The sequence below is a fragment of the Scyliorhinus canicula genome, chromosome 1, assembly GCF_902713615.1.
Source record: "Scyliorhinus canicula chromosome 1, sScyCan1.1, whole genome shotgun sequence".
NCBI lineage: Eukaryota > Metazoa > Chordata > Chondrichthyes > Carcharhiniformes > Scyliorhinidae > Scyliorhinus > Scyliorhinus canicula.
The window spans coordinates 290,527,065-290,544,566 of record NC_052146.1 but is presented as its reverse complement, the minus strand read 5'-3'; the positions used below and the strand labels follow the sequence as shown (position 1 = coordinate 290,544,566).

General features: G+C 42.5%; 1 protein-coding gene across 3 annotated transcripts in view; it reads left to right on the top strand.

Annotated features, from left to right (window-relative positions):
- Positions 1-15,957, top strand: part of LOC119975372 (fasciculation and elongation protein zeta-2-like) — a 178,076-nt gene extending 162,119 nt beyond the window's left edge. For 2 of the 3 annotated variants that reach the window (XM_038815006.1, XM_038815004.1), the window contains 3 exons: positions 3,853-3,928; positions 5,855-5,920; positions 13,776-15,957. In XM_038815006.1, coding sequence (XP_038670934.1) covers positions 3,853-3,928; positions 5,855-5,920; positions 13,776-13,792 — 159 coding nt within the window. In that variant the 3' untranslated portion in view covers positions 13,793-15,957. Of the gene's footprint in view, positions 1-3,852; positions 3,929-5,854; positions 5,921-10,224; positions 10,253-13,775 lie in introns of all 3 variants that reach the window. The other variant, XM_038815005.1, reaches the window with a different exon arrangement.
- The last annotated feature ends 1,545 nt before the right edge of the window (positions 15,958-17,502 follow it).

The following is a 17,502-nucleotide window of genomic DNA, read 5'->3' as shown; positions in this document are numbered from 1 at the left end:
GTCGAGGGGGTAGGGGTTGGGTGGAGGGGGTAGGGGTCGAGGGGGGGGGGCAAACACAAGCAATGACACTGTTAGACGTTCCAACGCATTCAGCCCAGGGGTTGGGTAGGTGATGGCATCTGGCAAGGGCACCTGGCTATTGCAGCTGGCATGGGTGCTGGCATGTGGGGCGGGATGATGGGTCTGCTGTCTCCTGGGGGGGGGGCGGGGAGGGGCCGGGTTGCGGGTGTGTTGGTGCTAGGGGCACAGCGCTGCCTTCTCACCCTGGCCGCCCTGAAGAGGTTGTGGAATTTCTACCTGCACTGGATGCCAGTCCAGACGATGTTGCCCACAGCGCTGCCTGCATCTGCCACCTGCGCCCAGGCACAGTGAACAGAGGCACCTGTTGGTTTTTGTTCCGGGCCGGGGTGCAGGAGCACCCGCCTCTCCTTTACGGCATCCAGGAGGATCTCCAGCTCAGCGTCCCAGAACCATGGCGCTGCTCTCCTTGCAGCCATCTTATTGACTGTGACGGTGTGTGGGGGATGGATCGTTTAAGTACGGTTGCGGCGTATGAACCTCGTGCGCCAATCACGGACCCGGTGAATCCAGCGCCGTTGCGTTCCACGTGGCGATAGTGCTAGCTCATTTAAAGTTGCTGAATCGGTTTCTACGCCGACGTCAGCACTTAGTCTCAAAATCGGAAACCCAGCCCTCAGTCTCAGAAATGGAGAATCCCGCCTCTTGTTTTTGTGAAGTTAGGTAATGACAATACTCAGTGCGACTGGCTGAGCATAAAACGTATCAAAATTTTGCCCAAAAAAAATCATAATTTCTTTATAAATATTTGGGGATATGAAGTGATTGATAAATAGGAAATTTCTTTGAACAGGATTGTGGTTTGATCAGGTATCCTTGGGAGAAAGTTACATCAGCATCGTGCATTAATGTGGCATTACAACTCCTTTGATTATTAATGAAATGTGAAAGTAATTTTCATTCTCATTTCACCAAAGGATGTTGTTGAAAAATGTTGAAGTTGTCTTCTCATTTTATAAAAGGAATTCTAAAGCCATTTGACAAGAAATGTGCCTCTATTTCATGGTCATTGGCATAATAATATTTCCTATTCGTGCAGCAGCAAAATGTGAGAAAACAGCAATTATTGTACTGGTCAGACCTGCTGTCACCTTGCTGTTCATGAATCCAAAGATGGTCCTCCAATGTAAACAAAAACACAAGCTGGTTTAATATCCGTTAAACATTGCACCACATTTGCTTGATAATGGGACAATAAACTAAGGTTCCCTCTGTATGGCATCACAGTGATATGCAGTCGAGGGAGTTCGGCTTGGAGTCCTCAACATCGACTCTGGACCCCATGAAGTTTCATAGCACCAGGGTAGATAAATAGACACTTTGTGGGCAGAATTCTCTGCAGGGGGCCGAATTCGTGAAGGCCATTGTGAACTCGGCCGAGGTTCACGACGGCCTCGGGCCCACTCCCCGCGCCTAATTCACCCCCACCCGGGGGGCTAGGAGCGGGCCTCCGTCTTTCTCGCCCGCGACCTCGTCACGCCGAGAATGTGAAGTCATCCGCGCATGCGCGGATTGCCGGTTCCAACCCGCGCATGCTCGGATGACTTCATCGCGCAGACGGCACGAACACGCGCATGCGCGGTGGCCATCTTTTTTCTCAGCCGCCCGGCAAGATGTGGCGGCTTGATCCTGCCGGGCGGCGGAGGGGAAAGAGTGCGTCCGTTTTGGACGCTGGCCCGACGATCGGTGGGCACCGATCGCGGGCCTGTCCCCTCCGGAGCACAGTCGCGGTGCTCCCGTCCAAATCGGGCCCCTAGATGCCCCAAACGGGCATCTGGCGCCCGTTTCACGAATGCAGCGACCAGGTGTGGTTGCTGCCGTGGTGAAACGGGCATGAAGGGCCGGCTGCTCGGCCCATCGGGCTCGGAGAATCGCCGCTCGCCGTGAAAAACGGCGAGCGGTGATTTTTCCGAGCCGGGTGGGGGGGGGGGGGGGGGGGGGGGCATCGCTGGGGGCACCAGGGGGGCGTAAAAAATGCCGGGAGGCTCTCCCACGCTTCTCCCACGCCACGTGGGGAGCGGAGAATTCCGCCCCATATCTTTGACTGATTGAAAGCACATCAAATAGGTCACCTCTTAATCTTCTTTACTCAAAGGAATTCCAGCAACCAGCCATCATCATTTGCTCCTGCCCTGGTATAATTTGAACCCTCCCAAGGCCAGTATATCCTCCCTATTATGGGGTGTTGAAAATAGTACTCTAAATGTACTACTTTATATAATTATAATATTTGATATAAATTCAGTCTGGAAGGAGGTAGTCAATCATTTGATGGACACATGGATATAGATCTATTGAGGACATTTACAGTCCAATTCTCTTGCAAAATCTGCAAAGTTGTGACTTGATATTCTCCAGATAATGTTTTGTACCCCACAGCGAGTATCTTTTGATGTTCTTAAATAAAAATGAAACCACCTTTTTGAAAATTCTATGAATTAGATTGACATACATAATGTAGGGGTTTTCATAATTAACTTGTTATCTCTGCCTACTCGTCCTGTCGGCCATCAGCTTAAATAAATGACACAAGTGGCCATGTAAACATTTCGGTTGTCCATGAAGTCCCGTGCTCAGTTTCCCATGTGCTGACGTAAAAGTACAAGTATAGCAGAATCTAATGTCTTTCAAATCTAATAGGTCTCAAAACAGAGTTAGTTGCCAATGTACATTTTAGACCTGCATGCCATTCGTATGCAGTCTGCATCTTCAGTAAGACAGATAATGAGATGACAATTTATAGACAGTTGATTGGGAAGTGTTTTCTCCTTACCATATTTTCATGAACAGATCCACTGGTGCAGATGGTTAGGTGGCATGGCACAATGGTTAGCACTGCTGCCTCACAGCACCAGGGACCCGGGTTTAATTCCAACCTTGGGTGACTGTGTGGAGTTTGTACATTCTCCCCGTGTCTGTGTGGGCTTTTTCCAGGTGCTCCGCTTTCCTCCCATTGTCTAAAGACGTGCAGGTTATGTGGATTGGCCATGCTAAAATTGCCTCCGTGTCCAAAGGTTAGGGGTCACTGGGATAGGGCAGGGAAATGGCCTAGGTTAGGATGCTCTTTTCATGGTTGGTGCAGACTAAATCGGCCGAATGGCCTCCTTCTGCACTGCAAGCATTCTGCGATATGATTTTATGGTAACTGTCATTTAGTCACGGTAAAATTGTGATGTTCCAGCTCTGTTTGTGTACGGTCAGATCTGTTTCCAGCTAAACTTTCAGCATTTAGGAATTTGGGGGACAATTCCAGTTTTGAATGAGTAATAAACAGAGTCTTACATACTGTATACTACTTACATAGTGTATACTGCTATCAGTGCTCAGAATAAAACTGATGACACCTCACTCTGTCATAACTCTTAAGTGTTTACAAATTCATCCATCCTCTTTTCTCACCATTTGTTCAGTGTAGCGGTATACTTCCTCTTGAGTATATTGTCTGTCTGTTATTGTGCTCTTCAGGTGCAATAACAACTATGATAGTTATTTACCTGCGTGTTTGATGAGTTTTGAAGGTTTGATATTTAACATCAGATGTTGATTTGACATTTACCAGTGTCTGAGTAAAAAGCATGTAATGGTGTAATTGTATTTAGTATAATTGGACATTACTAGAAGCTATCCCTCAGCCTCTTTCCTCCTGCTGGCTTTAGCCTGCAATCAGTGGAGATGTGGGCAGATTTGATGGATAAATGCAACTTGTGTTAGAACTTATATACTAATGTTGTTCATGGCAGATCACTATCATCTATTTTACTCTATTTATGACAGTATTTGACAACAGTCATCCCTTATGAGAAGAAGGCTGGCCCCCCATCTGTAGAAGATCTTCAAATCTTGACCAAAAGTGAGTATAGATGATTTTATAAAATCCAAGTATAAGCATTAGCTCTCAAACCATTGAGGGAAGAATTTATTTTACCATTATTTCTAATAAATTATAATTATAAATTCAAATAGGTGGCTGAACGTTGAACCTGTATTTTGATGACTCCAAATAGGTATGTAGAGGTGTATGGCTACAGATGGCATTCAGGTGGCCTTTATGATGGGTGGCACCTGTAGTTGGCCCTGAAGATGGTGGGACCAATATATCAAAACACCGCTGACTGAAAATCCACTGTGCTTAAATTATCCATAAATATGTTTGTTAACTAGGTTCATCGCTCCCAAATACCATTCCTTAAAATCTCAGGTAACCCACTCTGCAGCTGAATTAGTGGTCCATATAGCATTGGCCGTATCTCTGGCACCATTGTGGTACAGGAAGATAGTCCCATGAAATTGGTGCTTTTTATCCCCTGGAATATACATGCAGTCGAGTTAATTAATAGGTTGGTGTAAGTTGCTCCGTCTTTGTGAACGTTATTTATTACAGCTGCGGTTTGTAAGTATCGCAGTAGCTTTCCATCCTGTTTGAAGACTGAGAGCGCCAATAGCGAAACAGGAGCCCGTCTTACACTATACCTATATTTTCTTTTCCATCAAGCTGCTCAGAATCGGGTGAAGTGTTAAATGAGCTGTCAATTTGCTCTCAACTGTTTTGCCCATGATAGTTACTACAAAAAATAGCTATGTATTTGGAGGCCAAATCTGAATCTACTCGCAGTCTTGAGGAATAATTCTCTGTTGCTGGAGTAGTGAGTACAAAAAATTACTGATACAGTGCATTCATTCATGCTAATTTTCATTTAGTGTCTGCATATTTGTTTACTTTATATTTGTGTCATGCATGGCACGACAGAAGGTGGTTGTGGTGGCTGGAGGTCAATCATCTCAGCTCCAGGACATCACTGCAGGAGTTCCTCAGTGTCTTAGGCCTAACCATCTTCAGCAGCTTCATCAATGACCTCCCTTCCATCACAAGGTCAGAAGTGGGGATGTTTGCGGATGACTGCACAATGTTCAGCACCATTCATGACTCCTCAGATAACAAACAATCCATGTCCAAATGCAGCAAGACCTGGACAATATCCAGGCTTGGGCTGACAAGTGGCAAGTTACATTTGTGCCACACAAGTGCCAGACAATGATCATCTCCTCCTACAAGAGAGGATCTAACCATCGCCCCTTGACATTCAATGGCATTACCAACGCTGAATCCCCCACAATCAACATACTGGGGATTACCATTGATCAGAAACTGAACTGGACTAGCCACATTAATACTGTGGCTACCAGAGCAGGTCAAAGGCTAGGAATCCTACGGCAAGTAACTCCCCTCCTGACCCCCCCAAAGCCTGTCCACCATCTACAAGGCACAAGTCAGGAGTGTAATGGAATACTCTCCACATGCCTGGAGATGTGGAAGCTCAACACCATCCAGGACAAAGCAGCCTGCTTGGTTGCTCCTCCTTCCACAAACATTCAAACCCTCCAGGAGCATCAGATACCAGCAGGGAACCCCACCACCTGGCAGTTCCCCTCCAAGTCACTCACCGCCCTGACTTGGAAATATATCGCTTTTTCTTCCCTGTCGCTGGGGCAACATCCTGGAACTCCCTCCCTAACAGCACAGTGGGTGTACCTACAACTAAAGGGCTGCAGCGGTTCAAGAAAGCAACTAGGGATGGGCAATAAATGGTGGCCTAACCAGCGACGTCCACATCCCATAAATAAATTTTTAAAAATAAATTGTGACTGCTGTGTGTTTAGTCTTTTGATTATTTTAAATATTCCAAAGAATCTCCTTTATTTACTTCGCTGTACTTATCTTTTCCTGAGTTAAGTAAATGTTGATTTGAAAATCTAATTGTTGGCATCTCCCTTTAAGTCCTTCAGGCAATGAAGGAAGACAGTGAAAGAGTGCCAAGCTTGCTGACAGATTACATTCTGAAAGGTTAGTGCGCAATTACTTTTTAAATTGTTCACTGATCCGTCAATAAGTAGAGTGCTGATAAATTTCATCTGTACTTTGATATTGTCTTGTTTCAGTACTTAACTTTATTGCAATGTCCTCTAACATGCTTCAGCTAAATCTTTTATTCATACATGGTTATTTCAAACAGTATGGCCTGTATTGAGAACTCTAGTATTTGTTAGTACAGGAAAGAGCCTAAAATATTGCCACACTGGATTCCGTGAGAACTACCAAAGAATACTTCATCTAAGATCTTGGTTGTGCATCAGCCAAATTTAAAATCAAGATCTGGTGACTATACTAGAAGGCCCTACTAAAATCAAAGACCACTGAAAACATTCTGATAGATCACAATCTTGCATCTTAACCTAATTTTACCAGGTCAAGAAGGTAAACTAATGGTTACCTTCACAGATGTAAAAGTCAATATGTCCAGGGAAGTGTTTGGCAAATCATTTTATTTGCCAATAAATGATCAATAGTGTGATGTAAATTGCATTAAAAACACTTGCTGTGATGCCAGCTAATATTAGCATCATGGAATTTGTGCAAAACCTGTTTGAGTACTATATTGCCCTGTAAAATGCATGCAAGCATTCCTAAATTCAGGCAGAATTTTGGGGATTCCCAAGTCTTGTTTGACGGTAATTCCGTGGTGAAACAGTCATTCCCTGGGAAACTCCTCACAAGATATCAAGGGTAATCTGACGAATTGCTGTAGAAATTCAGGACGATTATGATTAATATATTCTGGCAATATGATATTAAGACAGCCAGATACCTTTTTATGGGATCTCTTCTAAAATTGGGTCTTGTGCTTATTGTTGGGGCATGATGGTAGCAGATATACTGTGTATCGTACTCATACTATAACTGATCTAGTAGTGTTTGATGCTTACACTGGGTGTTAAAATGAAAAGATGTTTCATTTTCCAGCACTGATGACCAATAAATCATGAGGCAGTACCATCACCATGCCTTTAACCTGCTAATAAAAATTGGGGTAGCCATTCAGAAGTGATTATTTGGCTATAAAGCTTGAGGGCATCAAATACATCAATTATCGCATGCTCTTCCCCTTCTTTCCTTGCTGGTTTTAGTCCCTGCCCAAACCAGAAATAATGTAGTAATGGTTATTCATGAATACAACCAAAACATAACTAGATTACTGTCAAAGTGCAGGCTTGTAGCAGAGAAATTTTATTAAAGGGTTTTCATCCTTGTGACAGCGCTTCAAACACAAATCCTTTGTCTGCATGCCACATGCATAATGTGCATTATCTGGAAACAATATGGCATGTTACTAAGTAACGTTCATTGTCTATAAATGTACAACAAAAAGCTTTGATTATAGTACTGATTTGCTGCAAGCAAATTTGACATTGTAAGTTCCTCTTCAGGCACTTTAGATTAAGGTAACTAATTGTTAAACATGTGACAGTGAAGATAAAGAGATAAATGAATGTTTAAAAAGAGCAGAGCAGTATGATGAATGCACTTCATAGAACATTGTACCATGTAGACAAATGGATTTGTTTTCTTACTTGTTGCTATGAACCTTTATAAATGCGTAATTCAGTCACTGACCAGTTTTGCAATAGACTTTTGGAAATGTGGCATATATCTAATCACATAGCCAGAGTTTTCACCATCACGGTAAGGGGTGGGATGACATTTTAATATTTAAGGAAAATGTTATACATCACCTTCAAGGCTCGTGAAGTACAAAAACTGCAACGGCCACATGACTGTGGTTGGGATGTTGTGAAAATTGTATCAAAGTTTGAGAAATATAAGGCCTATTCTTCGTTCCCCACCCTACCTATTCACAAGTCAAGCAAAGTGCACTCTGCCTGACCTGACTTTGAAACTGCATGTAGTTCTGGAGATTAAAGCTTTCTACATCGGCTTGACCTTCACTCAGTGCAGATATGTACCCAAATTGAGAACAGAAATGTCCAACACTACCTGAGGTCAACAGCCACCAGATTCCGGGCTGTTGACAGCTGTCTTAAGACCAGTAGTTGGAAGACCACCAGTCCTTTTGACCATCTTCTTGGCCCGGTAAAAAGAAAAGACATCTTCTCACTGCCTCAGATCTTCTCAGAGTGAAAGTGGGTACAGGAGAAAGTGGGTACAGGGCCCTGGGTGTATCTGCACAAATCATTGAAGGTAGCCGGTCAAGTTGAGAGAAAGGTTAATAAAGCGTACAGTGTCGTGGGGCATAGTGTATAAGAGCAAGGAGAGTCTGTTGAACTTTTATCAGTCACTAGTTCGGCCTCAGCTAGAGTATTGTGTCCAGTTCTGGGTACCACACTTTAAGAAAAATGTGTAAGTTTTAGAGAGCGTTTAGAAAAGATTCACGAGAGTGGTTCCAGGGATCAGGAACTTCAGTTATGAAGATAGATGGGAGAGTCTAGGACTGTTTTCCTTTGAGGAAACAAAGCGAAGAGGAGGCATTCAAAATCATATGGAATCTACCTTGTTAGAGTAGCTAAGGAGAAACTATTCTCAATTATGAATGGATTGAGAATGATGGGGCACAGACTTAAAGTAATTGGAAAAAGAAGCAAAAGTGATATGAAGAAAAACATGTTCACGCAGCGATGGGTTCAGGTTTGGAATGGCACTGTCTGAGTGTGGTGGAGGCAGGTTCAATTGAAACATTCAAAGCGGAATTAGACTGTTACCTGAAAAGGAAGAACGTGCAGGGTTACGGGAGAAGGCAGAGGAATGGCACTAGCTGAGTTGCTCTTTCGGAGAGTCGGTGCAGATATACTGGGCCAAATGGCCTTCTCCTGCACAATTACGATTCTGTGAGAGCAAACTCATTCAGGAAACCCCAGGAATTGTGTGGGCTAAACAAAGGGCGTGAACCCAGAATTACAGGACCCTCCTTCCTCTTTACCTCGCCTGGCATCTGGGAAGTAACCAGAGACGTAGAATCCCTACAGTACAGAAGGAGGCCATTGGCCCATCGAGTCTGCACCGACTCTCCGAAAGAGCACCCTGCCTCGGCCGACTCCCCCGCCTACCAGCCCTATCCCCCGTAACCTAACCTTCACATCCCTAGACAGTGGCCAATTTACCATGGCTGATCCACCTAATCTGCACATCTTTGGACTATGGGAGGAAACTGGAGCACCCAGAGGAAACTCATGTAGACACGGGGAGAAAGTGCAAACTCTACACAGTCACCCGAGGCCAGAATTGAACCTGGGTCCCTGGAGCTATGAGGCAGCAGTGCCAACCACTGTGCCACCATGCCGCCCATGACAGAGTCTAATTTCCAAGTGCTTTCCTGATTCTGGTTTTCAGTTCGTTGGGCTTGTTTTAGGTCAGTTGGCTTCTTATTCCACAAATACAACAGGTTAGGGTGTAGTGAAATAGTGAGAACATGTTAACTCTAAACAGTCACCCAAGGCAGAAATCAAACCTGGGCCCCTGGCGCTGTGAGACAGCAGTGCTAACCACTGTGCTGTCATGTACCCAAGTAAAAGCAGGGGGAAAAATCACCTCCATAAAGTCGTTCAGTGAGATTTAATACATGGAAAGGAACATTTAAAAATCCAGTTTAGAAGTTCGTTTGAATTGTTGAAAGTGATAGATAATCCAAAAGATATCTCTAAGTGAAAGTGCTTCAGGTGTAATTATTTGAAGGTTTTCAAAATAGCTTCAAAAATTCACCATCCAGAATTGCTAAGATTTTAAGTGTATGAATGTTCAAAAGCAAGGTTAAAGTTAAGACCAGACTAATCCATTATGGTGACAGGAAGAGTGTGATTTTCCCCAGGATGCAGATTCGAGCCTGCGGCCTGTTTAACAACCCAGCTTTGGTTGTGCCAACCCGAGCAAGCCGTCAATTTAGCAATCAGAGAGCTGAGCAGCCCATGACTAGAGATAGAGTTGACATTCTAGCTTTATTCCATTCTGCACACATGGGCTCCCCATTGATCAACAACAATTCTGGTGCCCACTGCGGAAAGTCCAGAGCTAAGCTTTGCCTTCCTTTCCGGTTGAGAACAAATTGACCCTATGGAGGTATATAGCTCCAGTGGGAAATCACTTTTAAATTGAAAGATCACGTGTGACACTAACAAACACAAAGTCACCTAAATGAATTTAATAACAGTGATAAAGTGGATTGCGAAAACTGTTTGGTTTTTAATTCTCTTCCAGGTTTTTTTTTTCTTTTGTTTTGATTTTTGTTTCTGTTGAATTTACATTTTCTTTCCTTTCCTCTCACCTGACTTTTCTTTGTTTTGCTCTTTCTGTTGTGCTAGCACTCGTATAAAGGCTGGATTGACTGAGGTTTGTGTATATTGTCTGAGGAACAGGGGGCTCTGGGACGTTTGATGTAACTAGCACTTGTATATTTGTGTATACTTAGGAACTAGTAGCCTGGTCATTTAACATGTTGCAAAAGGTTCGATTATTACTTGAATAGTGGGTGATTACAAGAGAGTTATGCTAATGAAGGGATTTCATGCATGCTTATGTCCTTACCAGAGATTCTAATGAACTGCCTTTTACCAATTCATTTTTTAATATAATGTATATCATACCTTGTGTTTCACTCTCAGATATGTTTCATCACAGCCCTGCTGGTAGATGGAGATTTATGTAAACTTATGTAATCCATCACCTGATTTCCTTTTCTCCACAAAAAGGAGCTCTCCCTCTCCTCTCTCCCACATCTATGGCATTGTCGGTGGATGGGATACAGAAGCATTCATGTTGTGCTGATATCTTCTTAGACCTGGTAAAGATGGAGAGCCCATTTACTAAATGAAAAGTTAAACTAGCAGTAATCATTGAGGTTTTTTCCACTGGGAGAAAACTTCACATCCTTTATGGGAAAGCATGCCTCATCTCCACAAGATGTTAGTGTGTTAACATCTTTAATAATTGAAAGTCTCAAGTGATGTATAGGACAGCTAATTTGGGGAATTAAAGACATATATGGACCCTGAAGGCAAGAATGTAAAATTGTTGCAGGATAATAAACCAACCTAGAAGTAAATCAGCACATTATGTATGAGGTTTTAAGGCCCTATATCTTTTTAAATAATATATGGCCCTCAAGTGTGTTCTCTGTCTTCCAGGAGACCGGATTCTCTACAGTGGACATTCTGTGTTCTGTGATTTTTTTTTTAATGCTCTGTGATTTTTTGGTAGTGTGGCAGGACAGGTGGATAAGGTGGTAAAGAATGCTTTCCTTATTGGGTGAGGTATTGAATACAAAAGCAAAGATGCAATTATATAAAATGCTGGTACGGTTGCAGCTGGAATTGTGTATACAATTCAGGTCACCGCATTACAGGAAGGATATAATTGCTCTGGAGAGAGTACAGAGGATATTTTAGAAGAATGTTGCTAGAACTTGACAATTGCAGCTATGAAGAGAGACTGGATAGCATAGGGTTGTTCTCCTTGGAATAGAGGAAGCTGAAAGTAACCCAATTGAGGTGTACAAAATTATGAGGGGCTGAGACAGGGTAGGCAAGAAAGACTTGTTTCTCCTAGCTGAGGGGTTATTTACCAGGGGGCAGAAAGTTGCAGAAGGATTAGAGGGGACATGAGGAAAAACCTTTACCCCAGAGGATTGTGGGCATCTGGGATTCACTGCCCGAATTAGTGGTTGAGGCAGAGATGCTCAATTCAAATAAAAGGTACCTAAATCTGCACCTGAAATCTGCTGTAACCTGCAAGGCTAAAGATCAAGTACATGAAAGTGGGATTAAAATGAACAGCTAGTTTCTATTTTTTGGCCGGAGCAGACATGAGGGGCTGAATGGCCTCTTTCTGAGCCTTATCATTTCAACGGTTTCTGTGGTTCTGCCTTGGTGCTTCTAGAGATTGTGAGCTGGAAATGTATTCACGTCACACTACTTATAACATAATTCTTGAAGAATGCGAGCAGGTAGTTAGTAGCGGTATTATGCAAATAAATTTATCCCTTGCAATTGTGTGGAGGGTAAAAAAAAGTTTGATTACAATTTTTTTTTTTGAGCACTTTCAACTTTTACATCAGGTTTAATATTGGATAGGAAACCTTCCCACCGAAAAAAAATTTGTAACATCCTGGAAGAAGCAAAAACAGCTTTCTCACACCCGTTCTTTCATAGCACCCCTGCAGCACGCTTGTTGATGGTGGCATGTTCCATTGGAGATCCCGCCACTGTCAATTGGATCTCCCATTGAATCCACCCCCCCCCCACCGTCGGGAAACCCGCAGCAGGGGTGTGCCATCAGCGGGAACGGAAGGAAATATTGGCCTTGGATTGGGCACAATGCAGATTCAGCCGAATGATATTGGGGTTTAAAAGGGTTAAATTATGATGACAGATTGAAAAAACATGATTTACATTGTGTTGCGTACAGAAGGTTTCGAATTACAAAATAAAACTGAGTAAATCTAGAACAAGAGAGGGTATACTTAAAATTAGAGCTTGGTCATTTCGGAGTGAAATCAAGAAGCATTTTTTTTCCACACAAGGTACCAGGAATCTGGAATTCTTGTATTTCCATCCCCATAACATCCACCCCAATACACCCCACCTTACTGCTCACCTACCTTGGAGGAGAACTTGCAAGGGGTGGTGTTCCCTTAAACCTGATGCCTTTCTTCAAGATGGTAGAGGTCAACAGATTTAGAGGATGCTTTTGATGGAGCCTTGGTGAGGTGCTGCAGTGCATCTTGTAGATGATACACGGCTGCTGCTGGGTATCAGCAGGAGGGGGAGTGGGCGTTGAAAGTGGTGAATAGGGTACCAATCAAGCAGCTACTACACATCCAGGCAAATGGCGAGTATTCCATCATGTCCTAGTGCCCTGGAGATGTTGGATAGGCTTTGGGGAGTCGAGAGTGAGTTACTCAGTGCAAAATTCTCAACTTCAGACCTGCTGTTGCAGCCATCATATTTATGCAGCTGGCCTAGTTAGATTTCTGGTCAGCGATGACCCAAGATATTTAGCAATACAATATTGTTGGTTGTCAAGGGTGAGATTAGAATTGTGAGGTTATGTTTATCAGGATAGGATCTACTCTCGAAAAGGTAAGGCTGAGAGGTGGCCTAATGTTGATCTTTAAATTATGGAAGGTTTTGATGGAATTGACAAAGTGAACTTGTTTCCACTTATGAGGAAGTGAAATGCTACAGGTCATCAATATGATGGTCAAAGAAATCAAATAGGAAGTTCAGAAGTAATCTCTTTCCCAAAGACAGTGGTGAGAGTGTGGAACTCACTACCATGTAGGGTAGCTAAGGCGAATAGTATATATTTAATGGCATGGTAAATGGTTTTTAATATGTGTGTATGTATTAAAGGGGAAGCTAGATAAACATATGAGGAAGAAAGAACTAGAGGGCTATGCTGACAGAGTTGGTTGAGAAACAATGATGGATGTTCGAGTGGAGCATGAACAATGGCATGGATTGGCTGGTTCAAATAGTGTGTTGCATAGTTCATAGAATTTACAGTGCAGAAGGAGGCCATTCGGCCCATCGAGTCTGCACTGGCTCTTGGAAAGAGCACCCTACTTAAGCCACACCTCCACCCTGTCCCCGTAACCTGTCCAGCGACCCCATCAAACCTAAGGGCAATTTATCATGGCCAATCCACCTAATGTTCACTTCTTTGGACTGTGGGAGGAAACCAGAGCACCCGGAGGAAACCCACGCAGACACGGGGAGAACGTGCAGACTCCGCACAGTGGCCCGGCATAGTGCTAACCACTGTGCTACCGTGCTGCCCATTTCAGTGCTGTAAATTCTGTGTAATTTCCAATTCTACCTGGATACTAATAAATGTGTTTTGTTTCTTTTTGTAGTGCTCTGCCCGACTTAAAGTCAGCACTCTTCCTTCGCACCAGAGGGGCATGAAGATTGCATTCTGCTGACTCCCATGAAGAGAAAAACACCTTTATTTTCCCATGCTTCCCAGTATACTCATTTCTCTTATCCTAGAATGTCTTGCTTAGCTTGTCTTTATTTTATCTCACTAGTCTTCGGAGAGTAGTTTTATTGCATGGCAGTGAAGATTTCTCCCTCCCCACCCTGGACATTGTAACGACAGTGTTAGACAACCTGCCTGCAGGTTCAAGTGTTACCACCATGCCCCCGTGTAAACCCAGCTGGTTGTTTTTACCAGAGCGTAGAACAAAAGAACAGCTGTACAGTTTTAGCCATGAGTATTGTATTAGCAGCGTAATATCTATTTTTACAATGTGTAGGATCTAGAGAAGTTAACTTTTTATCATTAAGGGAAACTGTTCAAACAACAGTGGATGTAAATAGGCTCAAGAGTTTTAACCAACCCATAAAGCAGCAAACCTGCATTTTATTATTTATTCCAATTACGATAATTTTCAAAAAGGGAACAAATAGTTGAACTGCACTACTGAGGCATCCCATCACAGCATGGCTCCTGAATTACAGTGCTCACTAATAGCCCTTTTTGGGGCTTTTTAATGAATGCCAGGTTTGAAAATGTAAAAAGCACCCAAGTTGCTGCTGATCGCAAACAACTAAAATTCTGTAAATCGGTGTGATCTGGTTCTGAACATCCTCCCACGGTTGGGATTTGAGACGTGTTGTATGAAGGGAGGAGCTCATCTGCCAATAGATTTGCTTTTTCTGCCGCACAACTCTAGTTAGGTTGAAGAGAACAAAATTTTATTAAAGAATTCCGCTTATTGGTTACAAAAGTTGAAATCGACCTGGACCTCCCTCTCCCCTCCTCCAACAATTATCTCTTACTTGGGTATTTTTAAAGTATATTTTCATAGCAATGTGACCATAATGCTATAGATATTGGCCTCCATTGTGTTTTTGTTGTGTTTTGAAAAGGATCTTTTGGAAGTTCATTTTTATTTGAGGAGAGTACCAAATACTTTTGGGTGTTAAATGAAAGCTTGAGGTGGGCCAACAAAGTTAGGGAGGCTGATCCTGAAATAAAATTGAGCATTAATTGGCTGCATCATCTTAATGTTTACTACAAGAAAAAGTAGCGCGTTTGATTTGTGAATTGTGCCAGCTGAATCAGGACACTACTCAACCCGAACTGGACCCAGCTGGCAGGCTTCTGTTTGATGGATCATACTGTAGAATGTTTTATATTCATCCTGTGTGCCTCACTTCATCAAAACATACTGATTTATGCTAATCATGTGCAATGAATGTTAATAGGTTTATCATTAGTGGTCTAGTTAAATTATATATTTGTTAATGGTAGACGTAAGAGGATATTATTGTGAATGTGTTTAGCCCATATGTAAATTAAAGGCAGCATGCTAACCACGATTGGAAACTGTGTATGTACTGTGGTTTCAGTTATATGTAATAATAGGAATTTTTTTAAAGTACTGGTTGTACTTCTTTTCTCATTTGGTCCTCCTTTCTTTGCCTTTCACTGCCAAAATTACCAACAAAAACGATCAAACTAAACCCCTAAATGTGACTGAGAATCAGTTGACACTATATTGAACCCCAGTGCATGCAGCAGTTTTGAAGTGAAAGTTCAGCTTTGATACAATTGCTTGCAAGTTACTGATGGCTCCAGTAAAGTGGCTGCTGTGTAGGAAGCAGAGCCTTGTCGTTGTAATGTACCATCACATGAGATTTACAGAATGGAGGAAACTAGACCTGGACAAAGCACACAAGTTAAAAGCTGGTAATGTTGCATTACTAGAGCTGCATGAGCAATTATTTTGAAACTATGCTGAAACATATCACCTTTGAACAGTACCTGCAGAGTCTACTGAATCAGGCATGCCTGTATATACACATGCTGTAATAATCCTGTATCTTGGTATGGTTTTCTTTTTAGTTGTGAAAGAACTGACCTTGTGGCAACGTTTGTTTTGTTAATTCTCATGTAGAACATCAATATTTTTTAAGTGGCAGTAGTCTTAATTTATTATTCCTGTATCTTTGGCAGCTTGTAAAGTTTGTGGCAGTAATTTTATTTCATAATGCAACTCTTTGAGAACAAATAAACTTGATTTACACATTTTGGAGTGTGGATGGAATGTGTATTTTAGAGTTTTGATCAATGCAAAGAATGTTGAGGTTTGCTGTGTCACGACAATAGGCTGATTATGGTAGTAGGCTCCAATGTTAGATACAATACGCTACACACTGTTCTTCATGGGGTCACCTGACCTGGAGGTCAAAAGGCAGATGGCACGTGTCAGAGAAGATCGTAATAAGGCAGGTTATATTCACAACTGCCTTATTTTGTTCTAACAGAAACTAGTCTGAAGTGGTTTTTGTTTTTTGAAAAAAGGAAAATCTCATGATAAAGTGGTGATTGTGGTAGTGCACACAAACATTAGATAAAATATGGTAAGTCATTGCACCGAGGACCCGGGTTTGATCCTGACCCTGGGTCACTGTCGTTGTGGAGTTTATACATTCACCCGTATCTGCTTGGATCTCTCCCCCACAATCCAAAACAATATGCAGGGTAGGAGAATTGGGCATGCTAAATTGCTCCTCAATAGGAAAGAAAAGAATTGGGTACTCTGAATTTATGATACATTGTATATTTCATTGGGTCACTTGACCTGGGGTCAATGGTCAGATAGCATATATATGAGAAGATTGTGAGTAGGCTACATTCACATCCTATTCTTGTGCTAACAGAAACTAGTCTGAAGTGTTTCTAATTTATTTAAAAAAAGGAAATGTCATGATAATAGGGTAGTTGTGGTAGTGGACTCCAGTATTAGATACAATATGATGCACTACTTTGTGGAGTTATCTGGCCTTGGGAGGGTGGGGCTCTCCTAGCCCCAACAGCGTGGCAGGAGAGGTGGTACAGTTTTCCAGCACCTCTTGTGTTGAAGTTCTTCCTCGCATCATCCTTTAATGTTCCAGCTCTAATTTTAATTTTAAATCTACTAAAGTCCTCCATCTGAAGAAATTGATTCTCACTATCTACCCTTTTAAATCCTTTAACCATTTTAAACATGTTTGAGTTAGATCACCCTTTAATCAATATTCGAGGGAATAGAAGCCTAGTCCTTGTAATGTAACCCTGGTTGAGCTAACATAGGATCCAGCTTTAATCCCTATTCTGTACTGAGTTAATTGATATCAGGAGGTACAAACCTATATCTGCAACTCACCTTGTATAGCTACAAATGATCTCTTCTGATTGTTACCCATTACGTTTGGATTACTGCAGAAAATACTACTTGTAGAGGGTGGGGAAGGAAGAGGAAAGCTAGAGAAGACAACGTCACGCAAAACAACAGGGGAGGTGTGGTGCAGTGGTATTATCACTGGACTATTAATCCAGAGACCCAGGGTAATGCTCTGAGGTCCTGGGTTTGAATCCCACCATAGCAAATGGTGAAATTTGAATTCAATTTTAAAAATCTGGGATTAAAAGTCTAATGATGCCCATGAAACCATTGCCGATTGTCGTAAAAACCCATCTGGTTCACTAATGTGCTTCAGGGAAGGAAATCTGCCATCCTTATCCAGTCTGGCCTACATTGACTCCAGACCCACACAGCGATGTGGTTGACTTCTCACTGAAACGGCCCAGCA